Raw genomic sequence first — 25,626 nt, 5'->3', positions numbered from 1 at the left:
TAACTAGCGGCACATAGCACTAGCGGCACATTTAACTAGCGGCACTTAGCACTAGCGGCACATTTAACTAGCGGCACATAGCACTAGCGGCACATTTAACTAGCGGCACATAGCACTAGCGGCACATTTAACTAGCGGCACATAGCACTAGCGGCACATTTAACTAGCGGCACATAGCACTAGCAACACATAGCACTAGCGGCACATTGAACTAGCGGCACATAGACCTAGTGGCTCATTTGCCTAGCGGCACATAGCTCTAACAGCACATTTTCCTAGGGGCACATTTACTAGCAGTACATTCACTAGCGGCACATTTTACTAGCTCTAGAACCCTCACACTCAACTAGTGGACATCAGGCGGGGGGGGGGGGGGGGGGGGGGGGACTCAGTCGTGGTATCATGTAAACACAAATAAGACATAGAAGACTTTGTAGGATTGTAGTAGATTAGCTGTAAAACAGCAAAACAATGAGCTGCCCCTTGCAAAATGTGTAGAAATATAGGAAATTAGCAACATTTTCTCTCCGCCAACTCGAAGGGTATGAACAGTTTGGTGCTGCATGGGTTGTGAGATGGGGGTTTGTTAATACACCGATAAATGACAATATCCATCCGGACCTTTGCCACCTAGGAAATGTGTGACTGGACCTTCTCAAATAGTACTGGAGTACCCCTGCTCTAGCAGAGCAATACTCTAACAGCACATTTCCCTAGCGGCACATCGCACTAGCAGTACATTGCACTAGCAGCAGGGCTGAGAAAGATCAGACTACTTGACTACTAGTAACTACCAGGTCAGCAAAGGAGCAGAGACGTTTCAAACTGCAGTCTGCCCCATGCACATTTCACTACCAGCACATTGTTCTAGCAGCACATAGCACTAGCATCACATTGCGTTAGCAGCAGGGTAGAGATGCCTTCATCTGAAAAGGCTTATTATTATTAGTAGCCAGCAGCATACCACCCTGCATCCCACTGCTGGCTTGCTTCTGAAGCTAAGCAGGGTTGGTCCTGATCAGTCCCTGGATGGGAGACTAGATGCTGTTGGAAGTGGTGTTGGAGGGCCAGTAGGAGGCACTCTATCCTCAGGTCTAAAAAAATATCCCAATGCCCCAGGGCAGTGATTGGGGACATTGCCCTGTGTAGGGTGCTGTCTTTCGGATGGGACATTAAATGGGTGTCCTGGCTCTCTGAGGTCATTAAAGATTCCATGGCAGTTATTGTAAGAGTAGGGGTGTTAACCCTGGTGCCTTTGCTAAATTCCCAAGCTGTCCCTCATACCATCATGGTTGTTGCTGTAAATGAGAATATGTTCTCAGTAAAATATTAGAGGATTCCGCTCCTCCACTTTTACCTTCCTCCTCTCCATCTCCCCCAGGGATGAGTTCATTGGCCACCCTGTTGCTTCAGCCCCCCCACTGCTCCTTTCTGCCAGTGAGCTGAACATTCATTTGTGAATGGAGAGGAGCCCAGTGGCACTGAGGAAGGGATGTCCCCCCACTAAACACTAGGCCTAATCTGTGTCCCTTTAGGTATTTGTTTTGTATTATTAAAAGGAAATGAACCACCATATAAGGGATTGTCTGTGATCTAAGTTGTCGGCTACTTCTGAAGGGTAACAATGAGAGGGCTAAATGAATCCTCAAAACTCTGATGTTTAAAACAGGATAATCTGGAGCAGTTCATATTCTTTATTAAAACCCTCCTCATATCAGACAGAAACTGTCCTACCACATCTGGGCTTACTCCATTTCTATAGAAGTTGACCTCTTCAGCCACCCAATCATCCTTTCAGTAGAAAAGAGAATTGAGGAAAATGTCACATTTATTTACAGACTAGTCTCTGAAAGAGGATAGATGGTTGTGATAAACAAGGCCTGAGGTAGACTGGTCCCAGATCTGTGTGATGACTTGACAACTGCAGACAGCACACACAGATCTGGGACCAGGCCTGAGGAGGCTCCACTGTTAGCCTACTTCCTCTCAGGATTCCTTCTCTCTAGTCAGAACATGAAAATGGGGGGGCATGAAGCAGCTGCTGGTATGGATCAGAGAGAACATGCTGTAGGAATGGCCCAAGCTCTTTGTCCAGGGAGTGTGAGTGTGTGTGTGTGTGTGTGTGTGTGTGTGTGTGTGTTAGAGAGAGAGGAGAGCCCACCAAGCAGCCGATCAGGAGAGGTTAACTCTCCTCCTTGAGACGAATGAAAAGGAAGAGGGTTTACTTTAAGGAGGAGGACCCCCATGCCTGAGGGCAGGTTCTGCCCAGTGATTTATCTGCTAGAGGAGAGTGGCTATGCGCTGGCTGGGGTTCCTTCTCTAGCATGTTACTGAGCATATATGCTGCACGCACACACACACACAGGGCCACATTCAGTTGACAAACGTTGTTGAGCGTTACAGATAGAAATGCCATGAATAGAGACGACATTATTCCTTGTTCTACGTGTAGGAGAGGCGTGTTTGTTCTACATAACTCATTTCTTTCTGAACGTTCCGTAACGTTGCATTCTCCTGAACGCGCCCCTGGCTAATGTGGTGATGTTTAGAACAAGTGGATGGCAAGTGGATGGAATAGTTGTCACGGGTGAAGGGGGTGCAGGTGGAAGGCCTACCTATAAGGGTTAACTGTGTGTTGCTTGCTATTATTATGTGAAAGCGTTTCAGTTGGATCAACTTGAAAGGACCAGCTAAGACGGCTCTTATGCTAAATGTCATGAAGGTTTAAGTTTACGTAACAGTACTATCTAAATTCTACACGATTACTACCGTAAAACAATATGCTATAACTGTAGTGCTACCCATGTAAAATCTATATCCTTTGTCAAAAGTAGAAGAGTACTTTACTACATGTTTTCAGATTCAATAATAGAATGTTATTCATTGATTCACCTACCCCTGTCAGTCTATAGGCTTAGAGGTACACCATAGACCTAGTTGAAAAAAAACAGATTTTATTCCAAATAACCTTTGAAATAACTTCAACTCATAATATAAGATTTAAACTAAATATGAAGGCGTAACCCATTCACAATGCAATCAGAATGTGATTATGGGTGATCTATAATATATGTATTTAACTAGTTGACTTTGTTTGTAAATGTTGTCACATTTAAAAGCCAATAATTGTACTAATTCACATCCTTTCATACATTTGCATGCCATTCTTCATATTGGCCTTCTACACTTTAACAAAACGCTACAAAATGCGTTCAAGGGACTGCTTTATGTCCAAGTGCCTGGATACTGCATTGCACTTGTGTTCTTACAAAAAAAAACAGAGAGCACAGAGCAAACAAGCGTCGTGCAGAGTTGTCAGAGTGGTTTGGCGCTGAATAAACAGTGTACGAATTGTAATCCCTTTTGGCTAGAAAATAGGGCTGTTGTGTCTTTAAGAGCTTGCTGGTCCCCTCGCTCGCAGCTGCTGGCTTGTGTGTGTGCCCATAGAAGACGGTTGAGATTCATTACTTCTACAGCACAATGGACATTTATCGTCCACCCTGTGGTGTTATTCAAATTCAGTACCAAGCGAAGAGCATCCCCACTCTCTCTCGCCGTCCGTATTGTTACGCCAGTCTAAGAAAAGAGCCAGGAGAGGAGCAACGGTTCCAGAAAGTCAATTGCTGCGGAGGTACTGCAAGCCGAGACTCGAGCTTAATGCAACCAGCAAACCCGCTCGGAGCATCATTCTTCCTCTGCACGCGTTCCCATCTTGCCTAGAGCGTTAGGAATGATGATCCAGGCTGGGCTGCGCACGTCGTGGGAATAGAGGAGAGAACGCACGCAGGACTGAGTGGTTTTCTCGATTTCATCACCTCGTCTCACAATCGCCAGAGGACAGAAACACTACAACTCCAAATCCTCATATTGTTCATTATTTTGAATTTTTGGAAATGGTTTGTTTGCAGCAGATTTGTTTTTAAGATGACCATCAAGATTCGGACTCTTTCCTGACGCGGTGTGGAAACTACGTGGATGTGCGCCCTTAACAGGTGCAGCAGAGATGGCGAAAACGTTTTTGTTGTATCAACACAGCCCGGACTTTGTAGAATGGTGTCTTGGTTAATTTAAAACTATTTTACATGACTCATTATATAATTAATTGAGAATATGCGATATTTCGTAAATGATGTTTCTATCAGTTTAGGGACACATAAAAAATATTAGTGAAAGGCAAAGTGCGTTTACATTGCCTCGCACAAATCTCCTTTTTGCGAGGAAAGAAAAATCAACCTGCAAGTATTTGAGGGTTTGAACTGTGGTAGACTGGTAAATATGAGTAGTGACAGTTTTAGGCCTAGGCCACCACATAACATTGAATTGTGAAGCCTACTTTTCCAACCGATGGGAATGAATTAATGAATGAAAACAGCAAGTGCATTCAACTTTTGATGCCATAATGTGTATTTCTTTCTATATACATTTTCCATCGAAACGAGACACTTGCTCAGTTAGAAGGCTTTTAGTTGGCTACAGGCTACTGTATTTGTTATTGAATGTTTGGAAATACACATTTATAACTTGAATTCGGGCTCATCTGTGGCTCCGATGGTTGAACATGGCAGGACCATGGAAGCATGTGACCATATACAACGCAGCGAAAGGAATGGAACAAAAATATGCACAAGTGCAACTTTTCTTTTAACCACTCTCCCTCTATCTCGTTTGTCTTTAGAAAATGATGGGTTGTTTTCCAACAATGAATGTATACATTTAGCAAATCATTTTGAAATGGAAGTATGTGCATTCTGTAGGCCTAATACTAATATATGCATTTGTGTTGAATCGAATTAACGTCTGGATGTGTTTTTTCCAAGAAGGCCATTTTAGAGTGTTAGCGACTGATTGTCCAAACGCAATTCTTGTGCAAAATCAAACGAAACCCCAAGAATTGTGCATGGACATCTGTTGCTGAAAACTCAAATTCATCCTGGCTTTATCCAAACGAAAAATCCAGAACATTCAAGAAACAAAATATAACCATTTTATAAAAATGTCTCATTTGCAGGTAAGAATAATCCACCATTTTTCAGCTGATTAATATGAGTTTGATTCGATATAAACATATGAGATTATGTTGGGCCAATAAAGGGAAGAAAACCAATATGACTGACTAATGTACTGTATGTTTCCTGGTGTATGTTTTGTGTAGGCCCGATGGATCCACCAATTGGTGTTACACTTAGTCGAAAATCTAATTAAATCGGTTTGTTTTAAATGGCAACTATCGATTGGAGTCATGGATATATCGAGTGCTTTGGCCATTTGTACAATGCAGTTACTTGACTAGCCACATAAGCCTTCCGAGAGATTCGTGTCATCTGTAAAATTAGCCTATTCAAAGGACAAAAGTTATCAAAATAATGAACGGTGACTTTAGGGCTCTACATCATTAAATGGCTAAAACGATCAAGCCATCCTAAGGTCTTGCATCTAAAATGTTTGGATATTAGTTATTTCTTCACTATGCCACTGGGCAACCTGACCTTTCGACGGTTTCGGTTTGCTGTAAATCAAGGAAACAGGCCTGATTTATTTTATAGTTAAAAAAATAATCTATTGGTTTAACCATTATCTTTGAGATAATAATCCTCATAATAAAGTCTAGTAAAATGTTGTCTTTGATCATGGCAATATCAAACATGATTTAGTATCAAAGTATCAGTCTTGTTTATGTAGCTATTTGCATAATTTACAGAACTGTCGAACTACTATGTAAACATAAACGATCTAATTTTACAAGAGGGATGATCGTGTTTTTAATGATACCGCTAATTACAAAATAAATTCCGATATTTTAGGGCAGGCCTAGGATTTATAGGTATATAGCCTATTTTAATTATCGTAGAATATCTTATTTTCATTTGGTTTGAAATATAACTATAGGCCTAAAACCTAACAAATCTGACCTGTAATCTTTACATAATAGTTGATTGCACAACTGTAAACCCATGGATTTGCAGTACACTAGGTGTCAAGAGAGTTTGGCTGGATAGAAAGCAGTAGAATGCCAGTATTAGGGACCGTTTGATGACGTTAGGGGCCAGAACACTTGGCCTGAATTTAGTTGCATGACACTTGAATCACGTAAAACAGTCCTTGGCGTAATTTGGCGGTCAGTTGTAGTTTCTAAATTAAACGTTTGGTTAAAAAAGTATATTTAAAGATGTTTTAGATCCGTTTAAATAAATTATTATTATCAACATCCTGAGAAGTGCTGAATGTGTATGAGAAAACTGGTAAATAAGCATGCCTTCATAAGTTGCACAATGCCTGTTTGATTGTATATGAAGATCAACATTTTTGAGGTCTCTCTGTCACACAGGCACGCACACACACAAGATTAAACAATGTTTTTGTACAACGATGTATAGCTTAACAAATATCCGACAGACAACAGGCCCATTTATGAATTGTGGTTATATTTCTCCAGCCCCATCACCCAGCTTTGCCTGCAGTTTGGCTGAAATACAAATTTAATGGTTGTGAATTTAAAAACAATTGAATATTTTTTTCTGAGATATTTGGTTTTTTGTTATGTAATATTTAGTAGACTTGAGAAATACGTTTTTGTGTTTTACACATTGGTAAAAAAAAAAAAAACGAACCATAACATTATTAATAATAAAAATCATGCAAATATAATAGTAATTTCATACAACTATAAATATTAGGCTATGTATTGTAACGTTCAAATAGTGTTAGTAATACGCTTATATTTATAATAGACAATATTATATCATCTTAGCCAAAGACTTGAGTAATGTGGTAGAATTGGGGTCGTTTTCTAACCATAAAACATAGGAGAGGCCTACAACCTTGATTCTTAACTTTGCTGGTCAACGCAGGGTGCAGGGCATCATCTCACATCCCCCCGATCCCCTGTATCCTCAGACCGAGGGTGCATTGATGTAAATTAAGGCCCCACCATTCACCTGCTATTATGGTTGGTTTGGGAGTGTTATTTTAGCTGTCAACTAAAAACGACGCAAGGAGGTAACTAAATAAATGCTTTATATATATTTTTTAATTTAGCCAATAAAACGCAGGGAACAGATTTTTCTTCTTTTTTTGGGGGGGGGGGGGGGGGGGGGCGTATAGGTCTAAATACTAAAACAAAAAAACGTGCGTAAGTTCCTTATGAAGACTGACATTTAAAATGGATTTATATTTCTAAACCTAACCCTATTCACCTTCCATAAATGCAGCGTTTTCCAAACTCGGTCCTCGGGACCCCAAGCAGTGCACGTTTTGGTTTTCACCCTGACACCACACACAGCTGAATCAAATGATCAAAGCTTGATGATTAGATAATTATTTGAATCAGCTGCGTAGTGCTGGGGCAAAAACCAAACGTTCACGCCGAGTTTGGGAAACGGTGCATAACTGGAAAGGTGTGAAAAGCTCGTTTATGGAGATAAAGCAATTGAAATATAAAAATCACCTCACATATAGACCAGGCTTATGCAAGGAATCCAAAAAATCCCGTTTCCTCTTACATTTAGAATAATCCATCCATAAAGGCTTTAACAATCAACTGATAAAAAAAAAAAATGGTAATAAGAAATAATTATTTAATTAGAACAACCAATGCAATCGTCAAATGTAGTTGGTTATTTTATTTAGGGCCCTAGTCTACTTCTCCCACTCATTCATGGTTCCATAAAATTCCATTAAAAAGTTTGGGATTAAAACTCAATTCAAATGTGCTGATATTCTACAAATCACTTGGATAAATAAATACACGCAGTAAAACGTCGTGCTAAAACAAGCCGTTTCTTTGGCTGGCTTTGAGTCTTTGATAATTATCCAGTGTTTTGTGGAGCCCAACCGACTCATGGCCTCTCGACAGGTCACGCCGCGGGGTGCACCGTGTGTTCTTTTCTCAGCCCTTTCTCCCCTTTAAAAAAAAAAAAAAAGGCTTCCACTCGCGCCACACACAAGCACACTCAAATTTGCAGCTCAACCTTCCAAGCACCGACTGACACGCACCACATTTCTCCCTCTCGCAAAGCTAATTTGCATTGGCATTATAGCTACTATTATCAGATGGTTTCCCGTTGCAAATCCGAGTCCACAACCGCCGTGGTCTTTCTTTCAGGTTGACCTTATGAATATTCTACGTGAAGGCTCTGAGGAGAAATAGTCCTTTAAATCCCGTCTGTAATCAGCCTATAACTCCAAATCCGATACCTCATTTACATCGATCAGTTTTAAATCACGATATAACACTTTCAAATGCTTATTATTGGCCTATATGGACCGTTATAATAAAACATAATAATAACATTGTCAAACAAATCATTCAAATGCGTGTAACTATAGGGGAATAGGTAAGGATAGACAACATAAGCAACGATGTAAACAGGTTGTGTATGCTTAGACATGTAGAGCGAGGCATAGTAAACTGTGACCGTATCATTCAACTTATTTTATTCTGTACTGCAGCAAACAGAAAGATGTCGTTGAAAGGGAAAGTTAGACTTGATAGGTAATAAATGAGTTAAAGTATGCAATCCTTTTATTCATCTAAGCCAATTAAATACATTTGTTTATGGTTACATTGCAGCAAGCCAAATGCATATTTTTATGACAGATTAATTGTCTCAATACCCATTTTGTCTCAAAACATACATTGCAGGATTGAAGCAGCAATTTGTCAGTGAATTAAAAAAAAGTTTAAAATCTGGTAAATTATTATGATTCTTGACCAATCACATGCAGAGTTCAAGGCAAAAAAGTATCAGCTCAAGTCCTACTGTCTCTTCTGAATCTATTTGAATGGAGACAGAACTGTAGCAGAATATTAATGACTGTGGCCCTGAAAAGACTCACGCCATCACCATAGAGTCCCTCTCCGTAGACAAAATCTTCTCCTCACTCCACAACAAACAAAAAAAAATCATTCTGGAGGACCAGCACCCATATTTAAAAAAACAAAAAAACAAGTCGGAGTGCTGATCTAGGATCAGGCCCACCCTGTCCTTATAATTGTAATAATTATGATCTAAAAAAATAAAATAAAAAAATGATCCTAGATAATACAGGCTTGGGAAAACATAAATCATAGCATCCCAGTGTTCTTTCAGTGGTTGGTTGGTTGGACCGGAGAGGTCTAAGAGTCCAGCGAGTTTTGTTTTGTGGTGGAACAATAGGAGTAGGAGAAAGTGAGGGGAATTGTGTGTGGAGGCTGCCTGTAGACATCTACACCCAGTATTTTCTAACCTCCGTGGAGAGTAGAGATGAATACTACGTTGTCCTTGTCCTGTAGCTCGTACTCCAACTCACCCTTCAGAGAGAGAGATTTCATTCATTGAATTTATATAAAAGGTGTGTGTGTGTGTGTGTGTGTGTGTGAGAGACACACATGCATGCTAGGGATATTTAATATATACGTATGTTTAAATAAGGAAAGAGAGAGACACACACAAACAGTCAGACATTCACACGTATGCTATAACAGGTAAATAGAAAAGACATGGAGGAAATAGACAAAAGGGAGTGTGGATTTGCTCCTGTTAAAAAAACTAAACAGAAATGGTATCAAAAGTGTGCTCATAACTATATATATATATTTTTAAATGCATTTAGTCTCAAAAGACCGGTATAGTTTTTAGAGATACGCTGTAGCATATACCGTGCAAATGAACAATGTGCGTGAGCTTTTTGTGTTTAGTCTTTTACACCCAATACACACTCTGTTAGAACACCCACCATCAATTCCCAGTCGGCATCATTGATAAGTACCAAGATCCCAGGCCTCCTATTAAAATCAAGGGGAAAAGACATTGCATTGAACACCTCAGAATACCTCAGACACACAAGTAAGGCAATCTAGTCTGAAGATAATTCTACACAAGGAAGAAAAATGATATAAAAAAAATCACATGCATGTGTTTTACACATCACAGGAGGACGCGGATCGGGTGTGTGAGATCATGTGTTGTAGACTGCGGTAGCCCGCTTAAATCTGACTATGCTAGCTGAAGACGTAGCGACATGCGGCACAACTGCAGGTAGTTTATTTTTCCTCTCTTGCTGTACGTATGAAGTTGCCTCCATCCCCACCGCGGTCGGTGAGCTCTCGACGTCACAGAGTCAGAGGGCTACACGCAATGCTCTGATAGGCTGCTTTACCTTCAAAACGCACTTCCCCTTTCCATACTGCATAAAATACATAACCTCCCCTGACATGGCCAGTACACCTTAAAAAACATAGTCCCGGGTGACTCCGTTGGTAGGGTTGTGGGTTCGATTCCCACGGGGGACCAGTATGAAAATCTATGCACTCACTACTGGAAGTCGCTCTAGATAAAAGCGTCTGCTAAATCACTAGAATGTTTTTCAAAAATTAAAGCATTAAAAACAGACTCCACTAATGTGGTGCAGCTGTTAAAAATGTCAGTTTTTCAGGTTAAAAGAAAAGAATCCCCGTTTGGAATACAATGTGACCTTACAATGATTAAGAGTAGACAGATCTATAGGTAGTAGCACAGATTTCCTCCCTCTCTCACATGTCCTCCCTTCATTAGCTAGTTACCCCTATAAATAGACCCCTATAAAAAAGGAACAATAAAAGTCTATAATGGGTGAGGAGGACAGGGCATCCACAAACCACAACTCCTGTCTGTCCGGTAGTATCCACCTCTTTTAATGATGGCTGTGCCTTTCGGACACATTTTGGCAAATATAAACATGTCTGCATCGCTCCTTTTGTAACTGTTTCACCCCAAAAAGAATAAACAGTCGATCACTAAAAAAAATGTATTGCGGTGTGCGTGTGTGTGTGTATAATACTCACACAGTATCTCCCTGGACAAAGAGCTCTGGCCGTTCCTTCAGCATGTTCCCTCTGATCCATACCAGCAGCTGCTTCATGTCCCCTACACACACACACACACACACACACACAGGTACACAGACAGAAGCAGAGACAGGGGTCAGAGTTCAAGGTGCATGGTCCAGCCCCCAAGTCCCAGCCGGTCGATGTGACGCGACAGAGGGACCAGGGATCACCAGAGATCACGGTGTGTGTGTGTGTGTGTGTGTGTGTGTGAGATGCTGAGGGGGATGGCGAGACAGACGTCTCGAAGCCGGCCATCGCCCTCATTCACCTCTGGGACATTAGGTTTTATATTAGGGTCTCTTGGTAAACAAAGAGGTTCAAATAGAAAAGGAGCTTTTAAATGGATAACATCCTGACATATGCAATCCTCCACTTCCTAAGTGGAGGTGTGCATGGTATGCATGCAGTGCTGTCCTCGTAAACCCGAAAGGTCCGGTTTCCCAGATTCAGATATAGCCTATTCCTGGATTAATAACGAAATAAATATTTTCTGTTGATTGAAATTGTTTTCTGCCTTTTGAAAAAGAGAGAAATAATAGCTTTATCTCTGTCCAGGAAACCGCTCCTAAACAGAGATTAGGAATTGATTGACAGAAAATGCAAAGCCCAAAATAAGGAATTCAAATGATTGTGTCTATATGCATTTGAAAATAAAACACATCCGTGTCTTTTTTTAAAGAACTTGAACGTCAGTGATATTTAAACATTTTCCATGAGTCTGACCTCTGGAGCAATCGGTTGTTGTTTGGGAAAACGACCTCGCATTAACAATGGCTTGAGCTACTTGAACTGTCAGGCTACAGAGAACAACATATACCAAACCATCGGGTTACGAGAGCAACACACACACACACACACACACACACACACACACACACACACACACACACACACTACAGACAATTAGAATATCCTCTCGCCGCCATTCGATACGATTCCATATACTGTAACCTAAGCGTTCATTACTGTCCGTCAATGTGCGTGTGAATGCAATGTGTGGTTCCTTATAAGAAAAACGATGTGCTCTTATAAGATCATGGCCGTCTGCAGATGTACAGAAGGACAAGGCCTCGCGATGGCATACGAGAGCAGGACTGGGACTGCAGTGTCCCCATATCACAGAAACACACACACACACCAGCCTCCCCATCCCTAACACAGCATCATCAGCCTCTCTCACCGGATCCAACCAGTTCGCTCAGTGCTGATATGGATGTGAGAGGGAGGGAGGGAAAGAGAGAAGGGGAGAAAGAAGCGAAAGGATGTATAAAATAGCAAAGTCTACGCTGCGGTCGGAAATAATATCCGAGGCAGGACTTTTGATGAAATGTGACGAGGCTGTGCTCGATGCTCACTAAAGCGTAGAATCATTTCATTATTGCCATCCCCACTGATGTGCTATTTCAGATCCATAACCTCTGAACAGGGCATGTCACAGAAAGGACGTGTAAAAGAAGCATAGGGGCCAGTCCACAGACAGCCAACCCCTTTCCCATCAGACAGAGACAGAGAGAAAGCTCTTCACAGAGCTAACACCCCTCTTACTCTACACCAGTGACTCTGCGGACATCGATAAAGCGGAAACCATGCATGGGAGTCGTGGAACCCAGTCCGTCTAAGACATAGAGTCTCTCTGCTCGTTACAAAACAGTCCTAGTACCTGGGGGTACTGTAGGTGTTTGGTGGGGCTTTATATGGCACCTCTGAGGCGTGGGGGGGGGGGGGGGGGGGGGCAGTATCAGGTTAATTGGATGGCTGTCAGACCTCTTCACAAGTGTAATGATTGGCCTACCTTCCTTCCTCCCCCCCTGCCTAGAACCCCCGCTCTCTCTCTCTCTCCCTCCTCTTCCCCCGCTCCCACTTCCCTCTCACCAGCACCTATAAAGAAGAGTGATGCAGAGCAAAGGCAATGAATATTGACTTGTACCTCAGCACAGTTCTAAAAAAAGAAGCCAATCACTCCACTCTCATAATTTCGCCTTTGTGGGAGCAAGATACTCTCTACTCTCTCGCAAAAGCCGCTGAAGTCTATCGCAACCCCCCCCCCCTTCCCGCCCTGACTGTCGATTTTCCTTCAGAGAGACAGAGGTCAGGGTGGCTGAGGGGGCAGAGATGAAGGTTCTCCTGGACTCTGGTCTGCTTTCGTTGTCCTGGGTAGTACTCATTAGGATATGCAACAGAAAACAAGAGTTTCTTATTGGACGAGTTCAGGTAGTCCCTCCCCGATTCAGCCAGTTTTCTGTCGTTTCGTGCCTAGTGAATACGACCCTGTTTGTGTTTCAGCCCACCCATAGGCTGTAGGGGTAGGAGAGCGCAGGTGGGGCGGGCCGAGGATGATGGAGGACAACAATGGAGAGGAGGAGGAAAATGAGGAATGTGCGTCACAGGCTCCATGCAGGTGCATTATGGGATAGCGCTGTCTGGGTCGGAGGGGAGAGGGCGTCTGAACGGCAGGCTCAAAGCATTCCCTCTCTTTTTCTTTCCTCTTAATTCCCCTCGTTCTCTCCGTGCGTTGCACTACTATTGATATGGTGGTTATCTGTGGGTGGGAGGAAATAAATCATCCATCTTGCTGGGATGTGTGTGGGACATTTTCTGGGATGTGTGTGTGTGTGTGTGTGTGTGTGGGGGGGGGGGGGTCTTAGGCAGGGGGGAATTCAGAGCCAGGGTCATCAATCACTCACAGGGGTTAAAGAGAAATATTGAGGATTCAGAAAGGGATTATCTCTCTCACACTCACTCACTCACACACACACACACACACACACACACACACACACACACACACACACACACACACACACACACACACGTCCAGCGGACAGCAGATCAACAAGGTCATCCTAGGCTCGCATTCTCTGCTCTGGCCAACTTTTGTGTTAAGGTTGTCCTGGAAACTACACTGCCACGGAGACCAAATCTTTGTTTGTAGGAGGTCAGAACAACCCAAACGACTCCTATCAATCCCTCACAGTTCTACTATGGGGTCTAGCAAGGGAGTGGACATTCACACACTTCAACACGGTCACTCACACACAGTCATTGACAGACACACATATCGACAAACAAACAAACGAAGAAAAAAACAACAATACGTTCTGAAGCACACCACACACCTACACTACCGCTCAAAAGTTTGGGGTCACTTAGAAATGGCCTTGTTCTCCATTAAAACATACATGAAATGAGTTGCAAAATGAATAGGAAATATAGTCAAGACGTTGACAATCCTCCATTTGCGGCAATTACAGCCTTGCAGACCTTTGGCATTCTAGTTGTCAATTTGTTGAGATAATCTGAAGAGATTTCACTCCATGCTTCCTGAAGCACCTTCCCATAAATTGGATTGGCTTGATGGGCACTTCTTACGGTCAAGCTGCTCCCACTACAGCTCAATAGGATTGAGATCCGGTGACTGTGCTGGCCACTCCATTATAGACAAAATAATACCAGCTCAACTGCTTCTTCCCTAAATAGCTATTGCATAGTTTGGAGCTGTGCTTTGGGTCATTGTCCTGTTGTAGGAGGAAATTGGCTCCAATTAAGCGCCGTCCACAGGGTATGGCATGGCGTTGCAAAATGGAGTGATAGCCTTCCTTCTTCAAGATCCCTTTTACCCTGTACAAATATCCCACTTTACCACCACCAAAGCACCCCCAGACCATCACATTAACTCCACTATGCTTGACAGATGGCGTCAAGCACTCCTCCCATCATCTTTTCTGCGTCTCACAAATGTTCTTCATGATCCGAACACCTCAAACTTAGATTTGTCTGTCCATAACACTTTTTTCCAATCTTCCTCTGTCCAGTGTCTGTGTTATTTTGCCCATCTTAATCTTTTATTTTTATTGGCCAGTCTGAGATATGGCTTTTTCTTTGCAACTCTGCCTAGAAGGCCAGCATCCCGGAGTCGCTTCTTCACTGTTGAAGTTGAGACTGGTGTTTGCGGGTACTATTTAATGAAGCTCAGTTGAGGACTTGTGAGGCGTCTGTTTCTCAAACTAGACACTAATGTACTTGTCCTCTTGCTCAGTTGTGCACTGGGGCCTCCCACTCCTCTTTCCTTTCTATTCTGGTTTGAGCCAGTTTGCGCTGTTCTGTGAAGGGAGTAGTACACAGCATTGTACGAGATCTTCAGTTTCTTGGCAATTTCTCGCATGGAATAGCCTTCATTTCTCAGAAAAAGAACAGACTGACGAGTTTCATAAGAACGTTTGTTGTTTCTGGCCATTTTGAGCCTGTAATCGAACCCACAAATGCTGATGCTCCAGATACTCAACTAGTCTAAAGAAAGCCAGTTTTATTGCTTCTTTAATCAGCAAAACAGTTTTCAGCTGTGCTAACATAACTGCAAAAGGGTTTTCTAATGATAAATTTGCCTTTTAAAATTATAAACTTGGATTAGCTAACATAACGTGCCATTGGAACACAGGAGTGATGGTGGCTGATAATGGGCCTCTGTACGCCTATGTAGATATTCCATTAAAAAAATCTGCTGTTTCCAGCTACAATAGTCATTTACAACATTAACAATGTCTACACTGTATATTTGATCAATTTGATGTTATTTTAAATGGACAAAACAATTGCTTTTCTTTCAAAAAACAAGGACATTTCTAAGTGACCACAAACTTTTGAACGGTAGTGTGCTAAAAAGGATATGACAAAACAGGACACAAAAAAGATGTGCCTTTGGCCTCCACTATAAAAAAAATGTCCACCGTCCCTCCTACTTTGGTTCTGTTTACGAATAGAATGATTTCAATGTCACTGATTCATCTAGATCTAGACCCGAGATGACTCTGAGGTGCTGTACTATGATGAAAGGAGTAAATCACAGGGGATGGCTCTGAGGTGCTGTACTATGAATGAAAGGAGTAAATTACAGGGGATGGCTCTGAGGTGCTGTACTATGAATGAAAGGAGTAAATCACAGGGGATGGCTCTGAGGTGCTGTACTATGAATGAAAGGAGTAAATCACAGGGGATGGCTCTGAGGTGCTGTACTATGAATGAAAGGAGTAAATCACAGGGGATGGCTCTGAGGTGCTGTACTATGAATGAAAGGAGTAAATTACAGGGGATGGCTCTGAGGTGCTGTACTATGAATGAAAGGGGTAAATCACAGGGGATGGCTCTGAGGTGCTGTACTATGAATGAAAGGAGTAAATCACAGGGGATGGCTCTGAGGTGCTGTACTATGAATGAAAGGAGTAAATCACAGGAGATGCCTGAGGTGCTGTACTATGAATGAAAGGAGTAAATTACAGGAGATGACTGAGGTGCTGTACTATGAATGAAAGGAGTAAATCACCGGAGATGGCTCTGAGGTGCTGTACTATGAATGAAAGGAGTAAATCACCGGAGATGGCTCTGAGGTGCTGTACTATGAATGAAAGGAGTAAATCACAGGGGATGGCTCTGAGGTGCTGTACTATGAATGAAAGGAGTAAATCACAGGAGATGACTGAGGTGCTGTACTATGAATGAAAGGAGTAAAATCACAGGAGATGACTGAGGTGCTGTACTATGAACGAAAGGAGTAAAACCAGTTGAGTGTGTTGAGCTGCAGTTCCACTGCAGTAGGCCTCCTCCTCTGGGGATGAGCTCTGCAGTTTTAGGAGACCTTTTCCTCCATTCTACCTACTTTCACTTCCTTATTTCCACCAGGAGAGCACAGGAACAGGTGGATAGAGAGAGGAAACAGGGCCACTCGTCCATCCCGCCAACCCCCCAAAATGATTTTACACAAAAAGAAATTGGAGGCTTTGTCACAATTGTCCCCAAATACCCAAACACCCCTTCCTGGGCCCCCTTCCTTCTTCTTCTTCTCCTCCACAGCCACCCCTAACTCTCCTTTCCTCCCTGACTCTGCGTTGTGGATGGAAGACCCATCAACAGTATCACTGGCTGCATTTACAAGTGAATGAGGTCTAATAATGGAACAGTTAGGAGAATAATGGGTCGAGGCCCGGGGTGGCTCACAGATGTTGGTGGTGCTGGAGAGGGAAGGAAGGAGGGCGCTCCAACACCATGGTTACTGAGGAAAGACTGGAATGAGAGAGGGGAGATGAGGGGGGGTGAGTGGACTATTTTATACCCGATTTTCAATGGAGAAGGGGGGGGTTGGCCGAACTGAGGGGCCAAGGCAACCAGACAGGCAGGCAGGCCACTGGCTAGCATGGCCAGCTCAACAGCTGTCCAGGCACCATGTGAACACGGGCTGAGAGAGGTCAGAGAGAGAGTGATGGAGGGAGGGGGAGAGAAGGGAGAGGGCAGACGCAAGGACACCAGTGGTGGGAGAAAGAGATGGATGCAGGAGAAAGAGAGAGAGCAGAAAGATAGAGCAGCATGATTTAGTAGGATTTGTACTGGGGTTTTGTGTCTGCATATTAGCCCCCGCTGAGTAGGGGCCATAAGAGCGGCTAACGCACAACCCCCTCCTCCCTTTTAGTCGGCGTTAGAGGAGAAAGGAAGGAGATATATTGAACTAATGAAGTCATCTATGCACGTGACAGTTGAGTTTTGTTTAGTCACATGAAAGAGAAAGGCTATTTTCTCAGGATCAATTAAGAGGGGGAGGGGAGGCAATCAGAGGAGGCAGAAATACCACACCTCCATCATCCTTCAGTCGCTGAATTTAAACTGAATTCAGTTAGAGGTCTGTTTTAAAACAGAACTGTGCAGAATCAGTCTGTACTGCATAATCAGGGCCTATCCTTGGCTTGAAGTAATGTCTCTTAAAAAATATATATAGTAAATGAAAGTAAATATTCATTGACAATTGATCAACAAAAATGTTGCTAAACAATTTGTACTCACAGGGTTCTGATTGGTTGGGCAGGGTCACATGATGCTCCTTCACGCTGCCAAACAGTAGCTCCGCCCCTCCCCTAGGAAGTAAAGGGCATTTAATTACATATCTGTTCCATAGTTATCACATAGGTTGGTAGAGTAACTTTGCAGTGTCATATTGAATTGGTAAAATAAAAAGTGCAGCCAGGGTGGTATTAGATTTACATAATCTGGAATTAGAGGGCATGGTGGCGAGTTAATCCCCGAGGAAAGGAGAACAGGCTGTGGAGACTAGACACACTGAAGAATAGGAGAAGATATGGTAAAGAAAAAAGGGAAGAATAGAGATGGGGAGAGAGGTGAGACACTGAAGAATAGGGAGATGGGGCTCCCCTGCAGTGAACGAGTGTGTGGCATCGGACGCCAGCAGAGATAATTCAATAAAGCACGAGTGGACGCTTATCATATCACGGCTGTGAGCCTCCCCTTCAGACCGTTATGACAGGTCCCACTGGCCTCCCTCAATAAGGACAGAGACAGACATCCGAGAGGCGACTGAATGCCACCACCCAAGAATGGGGACAATAAGGAGACCATCTATTTGCGAGGGACTAGGCTATAAACAGCGCATTCGGAAAATATTCAGATCCCTTGACTTTTCCCACATTTTGTTACGTTACAGCCTTATTTAAAATAATAATAATAATAATCCTCAATCAATCTACACACAATACCCCATAATGACAAAGCAAAAACAGTTGTAACATTTTTTGCTAATAAAAAATTAAAATGAACTATCACATTTACTTAAGTATTCAGACCCTTTACTCAGTACTTTGTAGAAGCACCTTTGGCAGCGATTACAACCTCCAGTATTCTTGGGTATGTCGCTATAAGCTTGGCACACCAGTATTTGGGGAGTTTGGATGGTTGGATGGAGAGCATCACTGCACAGCTATTTTCAGGTCTCTCCAGAGATGTTTGATCGGGTTCAAGTCTGGGCTCTGGCTGGGCCACTCAAGGACATTCAGAGACTTGCCCCGAAGCGTTGTCTTGGCTTTTTATTTTTTTAATTTTTTTTATTTCACCTTTATTTAACCAGGTAGGCTAGTTGAGAACAAGTTCTCATTTGCAACTGCGACCTGGCCAAGATAAAGCATAGCAGTGTGAACAGAGTTACACATGGAGTAAACAATTAACAAGTCAATAACACAGTAGAAAAAAAGAGAGTCTATATACATTGTGTGCAAAAGGCATGAGGAGGTAGGTGAATAATTACAATTTTGCAGATTAACACTGGAGTGATAAATGATCAGATGGTCATGTACAGGTAGAGATATTGGTGTGCAAAAGAGCAGAAAAGTAAATAAATAAGAACAGTATGGGGATGAGGTAGGTAAAAATGGGTGGGCTATTTACCGATAGACTATGTACAGCTGCAGCGATCGGTTAGCTGCTCAGATAGCAGATGTTTGAAGTTGAGGGAGATAAAAGTCTCCAACTTCAGCGATCTTTGCAATTCGTTCCAGGCACAGGCAGCAGAGAAGCTTTGTGCTTAGGGTCGTTGTCCTGTTGGAAGGTGAACCTTCACCCCTGTCTGAGGTCCTGAGTGCTCTGGAGCTGGGTTTCACAAGGATTTCCTGACTAGTCTCCCTGTCCTTATAGCTGAAAAACATCCCCCCAGCATGATGCTGCCAACACCATGCTTCACCGTAAGGATGGTGCCAGGTTTCCTCCAGACGAGACGTTTGGCATTCAAGCCAAATAATTCAATATTGGTTTCATCAGACCAGAGAATCTTGTTTCTCATGGTCTCAGTCTTTTAGGTGCCTTTTGGCAAACTCCAAGTGGGCTGTCATGTGCTTTTTATTGAGGAGTGGCTTCTGTCTGGCCACTCTACCATAAAGGCCTAATTGGTGGAGTGCTGCAGAGATGGTTGTCCTTCTGAAAGGTTCTTCCATCTCCACAGAGGAACTATGAAGCTCTGTCAGAGTGACCATCGGGTTCTTGGTAACCTCCCCTCATATCTCGATTTTTTAAAAACTTATTCACAATATACACTATATGACCAAAGGTATGTGGACACCTGCTCGTCGAACATCTCATTCCAAAATCATGGGCATTAATATGCAGTTGTTCCTCCCTTTGGTGCAATAACAGCCTCCACTCTTCTGGGAAAGCTTTCCACTAGATGTGGAACATTGATACGGGGACTTGCTTCCATTCAGCCACAAGAGCATTAGGGAGGTCAGGCACTGATGTTGGGCGATTAGACCTGGCCCGAAGTCTGCATTCTAATTAACTTGAAAGATGTTAGATGGAGTTGAGGTCAGGGCTCTGTGCAGGCCAGTCAAGTTCTTACACACCGATCTCAACAAACCATTTCTGTACGGACCTAGCTTTGTGCACGGGAGCATTGTCATGCTGAAACAGGAAAGGGCTTTGTTGCCACAAAGTTGGCAGCACAGAACTGTCTAGAATGTCATTGTATGCTGTAGCATTAAGATTTCCCTTCACTGGAACTAAGGGGTGTAGCCCGAACCATGAAAAACAGCCCCAGACCATTATTCCTCCTCCACCAAATCTTACAGTTGATACTATGCATTCGAGCAGGTAGTGTGAGATGGCGAAGCATCACTCCAGAGAACGCGTTTCCACTGTTCCAGAGTCCAATGGCGGCGAGCTTGACACCACTCCAGCCAACCCTTGGCATTTTGCATGGTGATCTTAGGCTTGTGTGCGGCTGCTCGGCCATGGAAACCCATTTCATGAAGCTCCTGGCGAACAGTTATTGTGCTGACGTTGATTCCAGAGGCAGTTTGGAACTTGGTAGTGAGTGATGCAACCGAGGACAGAATATGTTTACACGCTACGCGCTTCAGAACTCGGTGGTCCCGTTCTGTGAGCTTGTTTGGCCTACCACTTCGCAGCTGAGCAGTTGTTGCTCCTAAACGTTTCCACTTCACCATTACAGCACTTACAGTTGACCAGGGAAGCTCTAGCAGGGCAGAAATTTGACGAACTGACTTGTTGGAAAGGTGGCATCCAATGACGGTGTCAAGTTGAAAGTCACCGAGCCATTCAGTACAGGCCATTTTAATGTCAGCAACGCGTGTGGCTGAAATAGCCAAATTCACTAATTTGAAAGGGTGTCCACATACTTTTGGCCCTATATATATATATATATATTTATAAATAAAAGCTTAGTTGCACAATTAAAGCTAAATACACTGCATTTAAACAGTCAGCAAAAATCTAATGAATTCAAAACTTGGAAAATTATACCTAAGCTAAATAAAACCATTCTAAAACCACTAATTATTTAATCAAAATAGTTTAACCTGTTTTTTCTTTTTTGCAATAATGACTGATCTGGCTTTCAAGTCTGTTCATGAAAATGCTTTTTGTTACAAATGTATCCAGAACCATGCAGATCGCCACCAATAATGACCTACTTCTTTTAGTGGGCATTATAGAAAATGAACACAGGTCTCATAAACAACATCTCAAGAACAAGCCCACGTGCTAGTGCATAGCCAGCTAATATTTAGATTTCAAGTTTAGCCAACTTTGATCTATTTCATAGCTGACAAGGGATAACAGTTGATCTGCTATGAACACACCCACCTGTCCGTCTCCAACTGTTTGAGCAGCATGCTAGCCTGTCCACTTTGTTAAGACGTTGAAATCAAGTGGAGAACGAGTTGCTAATTCCTTATGTGCATGCGTGTGTCTATGTTCATTGCACATTGATAAAACACAGACTAGATAGCGAACACATAGCAGTCGGTGGCTAAAATGCTGACAATGGTACATGGTGCCACATTGCCTTGCGACAGAAACAACGTTTATTTGATATATCGCCCAGCTCTACCGTCAACCCACGTAGTAAGCAGATAGTGAACACATCCTAGTAAACAGACCAGCAGTGACTAGCCTGCCAGCACGAGACAAACATTAGTCGCCTCTCTCCCTGCATGAAAGAGAGAGGAGCGTTAATGACATTTCAAAAGTCTTTCTCTTTTGAAACTTTTGTGTGTGTTTAATGTTAACGGTTAATATGCAAAATGCCAGAGCAAGTGAAATAAACAATGTAAACATATGAGCGCGCAAGAGATAGAAAGAGAGCAAGTCAAGTGCAAAGATAGGGTGAGCACAAGAGATAGAAAGGGGACAGATCAGAGAGCGACAGAAGCAAAGATAAACTGTGTGTGTGTTTGGCTGCTGCAGGTGCAGGCCGGGCCATTATAAAGAGAGCTCACATCGCCTGGAGAATGCAGAGTTGTCATTCAGATGCTCTGGTGCGGAGCTGGCCTAGAGCCCAGTATATCTATGCAAAGGGAGATCGAGCGAGAGGAGCACGCCTAGTAATGAATCACTCACTCTCTGAGGTCAACGAGTTTCAAAGAAACACTATGTTTGCTCATCTACTACAACATTTTAAAGCATTCATCCCGATCCTATATAGTCTATGACAGAAAACTGCATTTATCCTATATACGATTGAGCAAAGTTCCTGTATGCCTACTGGAACACTCACTCACTGGGGTCAACCAGTACTCTCAGTCTCAAACACTACTTCTCTCATCTCCTACAACAGCTTAAAGCATTAATTCCTCTCCCTATATGACAAGACAAATGCTGTCATCTCATGGCAGCCCAGTCAAGACAGAATAAATGCCTTTAGGCTACAATCACAGACGTCCTGTATGCATTTTCTTAGTGCAGTGTTTCACACACTGTGAAGCAGTATTCTTTTACAGAATGCAACACTGTAATTACATGTGACAATTGCTGCTGCATAACAGAGTCAGAGAAGTGATGCCCTCAGTTGAGTCGTGCACTAGCTTGTGACAGCAACCTTGAGGTACCTGTCCAGAAATGCTTCTTTCATTTTCCTTCGTATTACTGCACAGTTGCTAGAGTGTTAGATAACTTGTTTGTCTGCTCAGGGTGTAATTTCTCAAAAATACGAAATGATCGATTTTTGAGACCTTAGTCACGGACAGACTAGGCTAGACTCTGGTCCACGCGCTTGCAGCAGTATGCGAGTACCGGAGCTAATCTCTTGACATACACCCTACACTATTTAAAAAATGTTTACACCCTGCACTCTAGCAACATCTTTACTTGGTGAGTTGTGAAAGTACATTAATTGTAAAACTTTTTTTTTTAAAGATAAAAAAAGCAGAGGCAACTATTTATTGTCGTCGCGAGATGAACCAGAACAAAGCTAGTAATTCGCGATAATCTATTCCTAAACGCAGCAACCTAGCTAGCTAGATAACTAGCATTAGTTTGTTAATTAAACTATAGTCATGCATTGGTTTAGCGTTAACGTTAGTTTGCGACTGCACGAGTCGTTCTCTTATGCACTGTAGCGCTAGCGACACATTTGCGATAGTTAAAAGCAACAATGTATTTCCTGCCTTTTGAAAGTAATACGACGACTGGGAACAGACGACGTCTTGTTAAATGTGTTTGAAAATGTTCGAAGGTTGCGTCAAACTAACAAAAAAACGTATTTTATACCAACCCAAACTCCAGGTGTATCGCTATGGGCGCCGCCATATTGTTGTCGCCGGAAGTTTACACACCAGCGCTGGAAGTGACGCTGTCCAATGACCTTCTCCTCTTTGAAAAAATGCTTTCAATCCCAAATACTACACTTCTAGTGTTACATTTATTGTTGCCTATCCCAGCATTGTCTGTTGAAAATTAAGATGTAAGTCTGAAATAAGCTTTTTTTTTCTTTGCCTTTTTGTTTAGGGATATTTCTAATAGCCTACTAGTTGAATGGAGGTAACAATATCTGACTAACTGTCTCATAACTACACCACGTGCAACAAAATGAGAAAACTCATACGTTATGTTTTGAGAAATATGGGTGGTTGAAGTAGTAGTAGGTGTGTGTGTGTGCCATGTCAAAGGCGCAACCCCCCCCACCCCCCTGTCCTCTCTGTCATTGGTGACAGCCCTGTCCCGATATGGGTGGGGGAGATTGAATTGCAAATCTCCTGCCTTCTGTTAGCGTCCAAGGCTGTGGTGGCCCTTTCCAGTCACCATTCATGTGGTAATGAGAAAATCCAGGAGTAGAGGCTGGGTGGATGAGTGAGGATGCTGGGGGGGGGGGGGCGTTCAGAAAACGGGGGAAACGTAGACTGCAGACTGACTGATGTCCAGAGAAAAGGAGATCACAGACTGACTGATGTCCAGGGGAGTGAACAAGACATCCTCTAGGGCTAAACAAGCGCGATCCTTTTAGGGACCTATAATTATATACAGGCAAGATTTAAATTGGGTTTTTGTAGCCGGTGGAACTGTCCCGGCTCTCCTCACAACTCAATGCTTCCAATCCGAAAATTGTGAACACCTCATGTAACACTTGGTTTACAGGGCCAGACCAAACTAATTACATATTTGCAGACTAGTTTTAACAATATTATAGAGTGACACAGTCATTTTCTACTGGAGAGCAGTGGTTCAGGCCATGTGTGTCGCATGTGGCGTGCCTGTGACAGGAGGGGCGGCTACAAGGAGTCCCCATAGATTTAGATAGCTAAGTATTACCATATTAGTATTAACCCATCAGTGTGATGTCACTTCACATTTGCTAGGCTTGCTTGAGTTCTTCCTCAGCTGTTACCACCATCCCGTCATAACACACTGGCACTGATCCCAGACCAGAACATAACCTAGGCCCGTATTCATAAAGCTAATCTAGGATCAGTTTGGCCTTTTAGATTACAATGAATAAGATTACATGGACGTTGTAACCTGATCCAAGATCAGCACTCCTCCTCTGATACACTTTATGAATATGGTTCCTGGTTTACCATAACATTGCAAACACGCGCTCACGTATCTCAAGCCAACTTCACGTATCTCATCAACACATTTGATCAGATGCGTTTGATGGTGGCGCATTGAACCCGCATAGACACAACACAATTGATGCTGCTATGTGATAAATCAGTTGTGATACATTCTGTGATATACTCCCATGGACGTGCAGCTATGTCACACATGGATAGCTGACAATGGAGAACACAATGGATTTGCAGTGAAAAGAGGCAGAGAGGATTAGATTAGTAGTGAATTGGTGAGGTTTGGATGGGTTTGGGGCAAAAGGAGCCATGGTCTGTTTGTGATCACATAAAGAAATAGAAGAATTAACATGTTACATGGATCATGGATCTTGGAGGCAGGGGATAGCAGAGAGAATGCACTCTGTGTGGCCTATTGTCATTTACACCCCCCATAGTTACTGCTGCGTAGGTTATATAACTAATATGAAAATATATAAACTCCTTGCCTCACAAGTAAAACACTTGCTAGCTGGCATTTCCTCGTGGCCTTTTTTAATAGTTTCACCAGAATAAAACTTATGCTTGAGATTGTTTCTCTGCCTCCCAAGCCTGTGACTCGCACAGGCTCACACTGACGTATGAGAGACAGCCTGACCGCATTGTCTTCTTGGCGTGGGGGAGGGGGGAGAGACAGAGAGGGCTGCACGGGGGACATCGGCGGCAGTGCCCCTGTCTCTCCCGTCTCGTCCTAACCAGGGCGGAGGGAATGGCTGCGTCATTGTGCCAGAGAGTGCAGCTCAGCGCGCCCCTTCTCTGACTGGCACTGGCCCACAGCTGCATGGTCTGAGTCTGACTCCGAACATCTGTGTGCTATACATCCCCCCCCCCACCCCATCTCTACCACCACCTCACTCTAACGCACGCACGCACACACACTGCTCTGCCTGTTCTGTTCATCCCCATCTCCACCATCTTGTCCCCACCCGCCCTGACCATAGTCACGTGACCCTGACGCACCCCTGTTATCTAATACTCGTGCCCTGCCCTCAGCTGCAGTGCACATGCGCCGTAGCTGAAACACAGGCGAGCGCACGCACACACACACACACACACAACAGCATAGCCAGACATCTTACAGTTCGACAGACATTTTAAAATGGAAAATCCTCACAT

General features: G+C 43.1%; 1 protein-coding gene across 1 annotated transcript; it reads right to left on the bottom strand.

The window, feature by feature from the left end:
• Nucleotides 1-8,416: 8,416 nt before the first annotated feature.
• urm1 (ubiquitin related modifier 1) lies at nt 8,417-23,722 on the bottom strand. The gene is made up of 5 exons (XM_021603098.3): nt 23,181-23,722; nt 17,672-17,742; nt 10,802-10,883; nt 9,715-9,763; nt 8,417-9,289 (listed from the first exon to the last, which is right to left on the bottom strand). The coding sequence occupies exons 1-5, from the start codon at nt 23,213-23,215 to the stop codon at nt 9,221-9,223; spliced, it is 306 nt and encodes a 101-aa protein (XP_021458773.1). The 5' UTR covers nt 23,216-23,722; the 3' UTR covers nt 8,417-9,220.
• Between the last annotated feature and the right edge of the window lie 1,904 nt (nt 23,723-25,626).

This window comes from Oncorhynchus mykiss, chromosome 5 (assembly GCF_057628025.1).
Source record: "Oncorhynchus mykiss isolate SJ-2025 chromosome 5, ASM5762802v1, whole genome shotgun sequence".
NCBI classification, from domain to species: domain Eukaryota; kingdom Metazoa; phylum Chordata; class Actinopteri; order Salmoniformes; family Salmonidae; genus Oncorhynchus; species Oncorhynchus mykiss.
Note: the sequence above shows the minus strand (reverse complement) of the source record. Positions and strands in the feature narration are given on the sequence as shown.

Coding starts and splice junctions, on each gene's coding strand:
- urm1 (XM_021603098.3), bottom strand. CDS start 23,215: ATGGCGGCGCCCATAGCGATACACCTGGAGTTTGG. Junction 17,743..23,180: donor GCGATACACCTGGAGTTTGG/GTTGGTATAAAA, acceptor TTTACTTCCTAG/GGGAGGGGCGGAGCTACTGT. Junction 9,764..10,801: donor TTTGTCCAGGGAGATACTGT/GTGAGTATTATA, acceptor TGATTTTAATAG/GAGGCCTGGGATCTTGGTAC.